Genomic DNA, 8,226 nt, shown 5'->3' with positions numbered 1-8,226 from the left:
TAAGTCGATCCGCAGTACACAGGAAAGACTGAACACTCGACCACACGCACACTACTATGCGATAAAAATCGGACGGTGGGAGGTGACGATGCGAAAATTTGTGTCCTAACAGGATGATCTCGTCGTTGATAAATGGCTGAGACGAGAAGAATGAAGACAGGTTTAGGAAGGATGACATCCAGACTAGATATGCATGCTACACTAGCCATCTCTTTTTAATCAAATCGTCTGTCGCCGATACTTGGTCCTTTTGTTAACGAAAATATGAAGTGTTTTTGGGAGATCCTTCTCCCATACAATACATTTACTGAAGCCAATGTCTCAAGATATAACTTGATGGTATAACGTAATAAAGTTACTGGGTTTACTAGCCTTTAAAAAGGCAATAACAATATTTCGGATGTGGCGAACTAGAAGTGACGAAGGACGCAAAAGGGTATCCTTGAGTACGTGCGTGTATGCATTTTAATGGAGAATGATCAAGTGTTTCCTGGACAGGCAGGTGGTAACTGGGAGGACTGCATGTCACGGGATTCTGTGAGCATATCAAGAAGGCTTGAAACCTTTGCAGATCACAATGATGATTTATAGCATCTCTCCTGCAGTGAACAAATAAGAAATTAATGTATGAGCAATTAGAATCCTCAGATGAATGTTTGCTATCTACTTACCGACAAACTGAAGTACGAACTAGTTGGCCTGCGATATGGTCTTTTGAAATCTCGTCAGTGAGTACTCAGTAAGTACCATCGCTACGGCTTTTATTATTGGATTGCGGCTTTATACCATTGAAGTATTTGAGACTATAAGTACTTCACCAAACATATTAAACAGTACAGGAAATGGAGGCCTACATTACATCAAACGGTAATGTCATACCTACGGTATCCTTTTACGGAAATTTTTCCCACCTAAAGTATCAGTCCTTGCGATCTATATTGTTTATTGCCTAGAAATAACAAGCCATTCTGGATTGCAAGTGAACAGTGCATACAAGAAATGGATATCTTTTTAAGATTTGAAATTAAGGAAGTCGCAAGCTTATTTGGTTGATCTTATTGGACCATGAATTTGATGTTTGTGTTAGGAGACGAAAATGATTTGAAATGAATCCAAAGTCTCAGCTTTAGATGAAGTGCTATCTTACTAAATACGACCTCAAGGCGTAGTTCGAATTCTATTTTTCTTCTAGACCTCTTCGACACAATTTCGAACCAAGTTATTGCTCAGTGAAATTATGTGGTACTAGTAGTATAAGATGGCCTGGAAGAAATGATTTCCACTATTGATTGTCTACTTCGTTACTATCGCTCCCGAATTTATCAGTAGGAGAGTTAAAACAGACCATTGTTACTGAGTCAGTGTTCTGAGAAGCTTTCCAAACTAGTAGCGAAAAATGGCAATTATTAGTTTGATATATTTCTGGAAGTACGTTGATCATTACTGCTAAGTGAATAAATGCCTTTCTTCATCATAACGAATCTCTAATTCCTCAAACTTGGATAGAACCACTGTTCAACTTTTGCATACTCATTTTACGTAAATTTCCATCATCCCTGCTAAATACCGAAATAGCTCTTAGTGAAAGGCACTCCAATAATTCATCTTAAGTATACTCTTAAGAAGTACTGATTAGGATGGCACTCGCATCTGTTTTAGCTTATTTCTCGACTAATGACTATTCAGTAACGATTATTTTTCGGTTTCCGGTTTTCTCGGTTTTTCTTGGTTCTCGATATCTGATTACTTTTGTTTCTCAACCTTGTATTAATTGTTCTGAGGTATGTCTTCTCTCATCTTTTGGAAATCACTACTGCAGGAAGGCAGGATTTTTACTGATTCTCCATATGTGATTCTAAATTATCTGGATAAAATCATTATCGCTAAGAGTGATTAATTTGCTAAAAGAATGTCTCATGCTTTAACAAAGAAGTGAATGCACCGGAACAGAGAACTGCACCAAAGGCCTATTTGTCCCTTACACAGGCAAGAAAGATCAGAAATGACAATTCATCTACAATATAGAGTGCTCAGTAATTTACACATTGGATTTGAATGATTAAAGTTGATATTTCATCCGTTTGAAGTATCCGTAGTTTGACCTACGTCGTATGCTATTCCGTTCACTATTAATGGTAATATGTATTTTTAGCGGACCAGTTTGAAAATAAGCAGTGTAATTGAATGATTAGATATGATTAAAACCGAATTTCCTATCCGAGCTCTCACTAATTTGTTGCATTCATAGGCCTAACTACTATTGAACTCCTGTCAACATCTCCCTTCAAAAGTGCAACATTACTAAACTTTTGATAGGAAATGTTGACGAAGTGTTTTGCGAATCCTGACGGATTTACACTACTTCCCGTTTCCATTATTCAAGAATAACGGATTATTGTTCGTAATAGAACAGTTAATTCCATTGGCATTTTGATATAGGATACTTGTACAGTATTCGGAAATCTTTATCAAACACTTAGCAGTAATTATGCTCAAGAAACTGGGGAAGGGGGGGGGGGGATTAATTACTGAGGACAACCATTAAAACAATCCAAGCAAAACTCAAATTTCCCCTACTTTATATTTCGTGGTTTACGACTCTATTTTTATTGTTATTTCGCTGCTATAAAAGGCCCCATTTTTATGTTTCGCATTTTGCTACTATTTTTGTTACTGAAATACGACCCGATACGAGGATTTTTTGCAATAATAACACTCCGTTTAGTTAAACATCCATTGTAAGACCTTCCAGCCAGTAACTGAATTTATAAATAGAACAGGCTGCAAACAACCCTTTCAATTTTCTATGGACTTCAGTGTATAACATAACTTCTTATATTTTGCCGCACAGTACTGTAAATTTTCATTCTTACAGAAGTTGCATAGGTGAATAAATACAAATAGGAAACCTAATACAGACAACACTTCACACAAACTGGAAGAAAACGTAGTCAACAAATGGCAGAGCAACTGTACTATTACAGATTAACAAAAGCAAATCTTAGCCGACACACAGAAATAATCTATAATAGCATCATCTTAAAAAGCATATATGTTCAAATGCATACAAATCATTTGATGATTCAATGGTCAAAATGAGAAATATTTAGAGCTTTGAAGGAAGTAATATCAATATTCCAGCAGATTTTTGCAAATTCCAAAAATCGTATGCTAATTCTTTCAAGTTTCTGTCCATTTTCCTTATCTTTGCTGTTTACAAATAAACCATACCAAAGTGATTCAGCCATTTAAATATTTAAATGCCCATCGCTTTCCTGGACGAGAACAATTTGACTCATTATAGACATATATTACAAATATAACTTATTGATTTTTTCTTTTTCCGTTTTCCTTCTACTCTCCTCTCCTTCTCCCTTTGCTTGTAGAAGATTCTTCGTTTGTCAGCATCTGAAGGATGCAAATTTATGTTACCTACAGCACTGTCTGATGTCAATAGTCCTTGATGAATGAGTGATCTAGAAAATATCACAACAAATACCTCAAAACACAAATACATGCAGGACATAAACTATACATGTTTGGCTCTAGTGAATATGACAGGAGTGTCACGAGTGAAAGACCACTGAGGTATCTTAGAACGCTTCTTTTTCAGTTTGTCGCCGGTTGAGTCTAAGGTATATCGCGTCCCATTGTTAAATACTACCAGCTTCGACACAGCTCCACATCCTTGAATGCAAGCATCCGCTACCGCATTAACCCTTTCCTAAAAAGCATCCCATTATTATAATGGCTCCCAACTGGTGGTCCACAAACACTAAAATTTGGACCGCGAGGACTATTAAAAATTATGCTAATTTTTTCAAATATTAATATGTTGCTCTAAGCTCGATTAATACGTTGGAAATTCCAATTAAAGTATATTTTCAAATTAAGAGGATTTATTTTTAGACCTGGTGATCCATGCTACAAATAAAACCAAAGTGTTCCCTAGTCAGGAGAAGGCTAGCACCTCTGTGTTATTGGAATATTTGCGCTTTTTTCTCCTCTTGTCACTTCCACTGCTATCAGTAACGAGATTACTATTTGATCATTGGTGATACTGTCCAGTTTCTTTAAAGTCTTATTTCATATTTCAATACAGTTATACATTTGTTCCCTACCAGCAGCAATCCGATTTCATCCGATTTTTTCCACTTTGCGAATTTCCTCACTTATTTGATGATTCTGAAGATAACAGCGAGAACATATGTTTATTGCTAAATTTGTTTATCTCATTCTTTCTTCCCTCCCTGGGAAATTAAGCGGAAAAAAGTAATCTCTCATTTGGAAAATCATTCTAATCCACTTCACGTCCTTTCAATAAAAATGAAATTTCTTTCTGCATTCTATTTTCTCTTTCCGCCACCACAATTTTTTGTTTTCAAAGTGGACTGACTTGAGGCTTCCATTCTTATATACAAATACTTCACGCTGTATTTGAATAATCCTTACCAAGCAATACTCTTGCATTACTTTTGGGCAAAACTGCATAAGGCGAAGATGAGAGCCATGTGGAAATTCAGAAATATTTCTCTGATATCAAAGTGGGTTAAGTGCCCTGTTATAACAGTGAGGAAATGCGAAAAGGAAGCTTAGCAAGAATGACGTATTTCATACCATAGATCTGTATGATTGATCATTTGGTGGAAAAAGAGACAATCTGAATTATTAAATTTATTTTGTGTCTCAGTAGGCTGTATGCTTGTAAGCATCAGAAAGTTTGCTCTCCATAACAACGAATAAGAGGACACTTGCAGCAGGGGTATCGTAAAATGTGGAACATTTAACTGTTTTAAAGTGTTCAGGTTGACGTGATACATGAAACTAAACATACTAGATTTTTTTTTTTTGAAATTTGTAATGAGAAATGGATAAGCGACAAACCGATATCATGTTGAGAGTATCATTTTCCAAATGATTGTTGAGCCTTTCCTAAAAAGTTTTTACCACTAAAAAATCTTTTGAAACGGAAACATTTCTAGGATTTGTCCAATACAGTTAATACGATCAAAGCTCGAATATTACTAATACGAAGTGGGACCCTACCTGCACTTTGTCAGCGATACCACTAATTTGTGATTCGATATGCTCCAATCGAGTGTATAGCAATGAGGGTGTGTTCCAGGTAGGTGTGCCTGGCGATGAGGCCATCAAACGTAGTATGTCGATATCTAACTTAATTCTGTTCATTTCACATTTAATTATTTCCAATTCTCGAGTCACAACCTCATGTCTTGGATCATCTATAATGAGGTTGTTTCGAATGCGAGTCGTAGCTAATGAAAAGTTGATCATGGATTACTCATCCCGTCCTTTCTTTTAGACCGATGAAGTGAAGTGATCAAAACTCGAAAAAATGAATGGAAGGATAAAAATGTAGAAATCATGGTAATTTTAATGAAAGTACTGCGCAGTTGTTCCAGCTGCGACGAAATATATGAAGTGAAGTAGCCTAGAAAAGCAATAGAGATAACTACAGCGAAGAGTAGCAATATCAGAGCAATTTGCACGCTACAGCTTTGCTGTCTCACGATTACTGTCTCTGCATTTTGCCGTGCTCTGAAAACGTTTATGAAAAGTTTAGTTCAATACAACCAAGTGTCTCAGCCTTATGGTAAGATCTTTCAAATCCCCTGCAAAGCATAGTTACAAAAGTATGTGGCAACCTTTCTCATATTGTTCGTTGCACACAGCAAAACAGTCCAGTTCAATTTTGTCAGAAATTTTGGAAATCTGAAGACAGAAGTGCTCAGATAATTTAAGAAAAAAGAAAAAGACTAGCTTTGAGAATAACTTTGGTCTTCCTTTTCGAACACTTGCAGTAGGTAAATCAAGATCGGGTATGTCGGAATCATCCGAATCAAGCAATAAACCATCTTTCTGCTTCATTCCCGATGCTATTCTATCGCTGCTTTGTACAAAGACCTTCCGGTTTCATAGAAGATTGAGTCTGTCTGTAAGAAGGTAATATAACCAAAGTATATAGAAATGTAAACAAAATCAATAGAAATTCTCAAACAGAAATGTAAACATGAAAAGTCTTTGAGCATCCAAAAAATCAAGATAATTTACTCCATAATAACCGCTGAAACAAAGAAGTACTCCGAAGACTAATGACAGGTACAACTTTGAGTTTGCTCGTTTTTGAACTTCCGCGGAATTGGTCACAACCTTAAAAAAAGGCGATTTTTAAAACATGTCTCTGGTAACTGTTACGAACTACAAGCTTACTTCAAAGCTGATTCCATTCTTCAGGTAAAAAAGAAAAAAAAAAAGACGATCAAACAGTAACTGTCCCTATTTTAAACACAATCAAGCTTGTAAAATAAAAGTGGGATTTACCTCGACTTCACATAAGCAATAACTCTAAGGAAATTCACTACTTTTAAGCCGAACTGCAATCAGTAAAAGTGAAATCCATCCGGTGATATGAAGAATTCCACATTTCACTCCGCTAGTAAAAATATTGAAAAATTGATCGTGTGAGAGAGAGAGAGGGAGGAATTTCCAATGTGACATTCAAGATAAGGCATCAGAAAAGTACAGAAGGGGAAAACTAGCTGAATGCAAGTGAGTAATTAATTAGCTAAATGCCAATACTTTTCACTATTTTTACTCATTACTCCGGACCACGCAGAACAGGGGTCTTTTAGAAAAATCAAGAAAAAACGCACGAAAGATTATGAAAAATAAACGTTATCCTCAATAAATTCGATATAAAAGCTGTAAAGCTGATGAATTAATCCTAACGAAATCAAAAAATATGCAAAGAGTAAAAGTGAAATGGCAAAGTGGAAGGCAGAACATCGGGGAGAGCTTAGGCATATCGAATAAGATGCAAAGGAAGGAAGACCCATCTTCCCCAAAGCATATGGCCAAGCGTCAGTATTCAATAAATAGTTTATCAATCTTCTCAAAACTCAAGCTATCTACTACATTCCCTGTTTAGAAAACAATGTTACAAACCACACAACTTCAACCAATTCCTTATGAAATAGCTAACATCCTAACTCCATATAGGCCTATGTGTCATCGTAAGTGTGAAAAAAGTGCTCAATGAAGTCAACATAGGAATAAATCATTCTATATTATTATTCGAGATTATATTATTCGACGGTGTTAATACCATCACTAATGAACAAGGCACCACTGAATGTCTAAACATCAGAATTTATGCCAACTTCCCCAAATTCTAATATACTGTTTCTGATAAATTAAAATTTGACTTCTGCGTCTCCAGCTAAAGTGTTCTGGCATTGTCCTGAAATACCACACTTGATTTTGGGGAAAAAATGAAACTTGCTTCACAAAAGTAGGTAGTTCGCAATACTTTGCAAAAAAAGTTGTGGTTGCAAAACAATTAGTCTGAACGTTTTACTCCCCAAATATACTGACAGGAAACACCTTTTGCTACTGGCTCTAAATGGATCTTTAAATAATAAGGGAAAATCATAAAAAAAGACTCAAAATCAACAACAATGGAGGCAAACTTCTGAGAAAAAACTGCAATTCTTCGCAAAGAACGCACCACGATGAAAACGCAGAATGCATCTAAACGAACGCATCACGCCTTTCTATTTTTTGCTTTTACACTTCCCCAGAACACAAAATCCAGTTAGAAGAGTTTCACATTTTAATAAGGCAAACGAACCCAACATAAAAGAATGTGCTACAACAGGAAGACAAAGGCAGAGTGGTGGTCTGATTTCACCTATCCGGTGGAAAGTGTATGCGCAAAAAGTCGCTGTGAATAATCCGCAAAATATATGAATCCAAGTTTCGGGCAAACCGCAAAGACTGGATTCGACCAAAGCTACAACACTTAAAATACCGTTCGTTTTGTAGTTTTCTCGGGAACTTTTCAGGAGAATACAGGTCCCAAAATAGAGAATTTAAAGGGAAGGATGTGGAAGAAAAGGGAGTAGCAGGCGAATAACTGGTATGAAATGAACCGCCGAAATAAGGGCAGGCATAGGTAGCAGCACAGAACAATAAAATATGAGACAAAAATTATGCGTAAATATGAAATAACGTATAGTGGAAAATAGCAGCACAGAACAATAAAATATGAGACAAAAATTATGCGTAAATATGAAATAACGTATAGTGGAAAAAATCAAGCAATTTCTCTGAAATCGATCAGGTCAGCGATACCCACGATTCGCGTCATCACAGAATGTAATAATCCACAAGCCGCCGTAGTGATCCCTAGCGCAGCCTGTAATC

At 36.2% G+C, this 8,226-nt stretch overlaps 1 protein-coding gene across 1 annotated transcript; it reads right to left on the bottom strand.

The window, feature by feature from the left end:
- Positions 1-2,832: 2,832 nt before the first annotated feature.
- On the bottom strand, positions 2,833-6,322 carry LOAG_10638 (hypothetical protein). Its single transcript, XM_020448202.1, has 5 exons — positions 6,073-6,322; positions 5,783-5,954; positions 5,047-5,559; positions 4,885-4,932; positions 2,833-3,724 (listed from the first exon to the last, which is right to left on the bottom strand). The coding sequence occupies exons 3-5, from the start codon at positions 5,293-5,295 to the stop codon at positions 3,530-3,532; spliced, it is 492 nt and encodes a 163-aa protein (XP_020301632.1). The 5' UTR covers positions 5,296-5,559; positions 5,783-5,954; positions 6,073-6,322; the 3' UTR covers positions 2,833-3,529.
- Positions 6,323-8,226: the final 1,904 nt, after the last annotated feature.

Source organism: Loa loa (assembly GCF_000183805.2).
Source record: "Loa loa unplaced genomic scaffold supercont3.9, whole genome shotgun sequence".
Taxonomy (NCBI): domain Eukaryota; kingdom Metazoa; phylum Nematoda; class Chromadorea; order Rhabditida; family Onchocercidae; genus Loa; species Loa loa.
The sequence above is the reverse complement of the archived record's forward strand: the minus strand, read 5'-3'. Positions and strand labels throughout refer to the sequence as shown.

Bases quoted from the DNA above. Each gene is read 5' to 3' on its own strand.
- LOAG_10638 (XM_020448202.1), bottom strand. From the start codon at position 5,295: ATGATCAACTTTTCATTAGCTACGACTCGCATTCGAAACAACCTCATT. The intron at 4,933-5,046 runs GTAGGGTCCCAC...AAAACTTTTTAG, and splicing joins GTATCGCTGACAAAGTGCAG to GAAAGGCTCAACAATCATTT. The intron at 3,725-4,884 runs GTTTGTCGCTTA...GATGCTTTTTAG, and splicing joins ATACTCTCAACATGATATCG to GAAAGGGTTAATGCGGTAGC.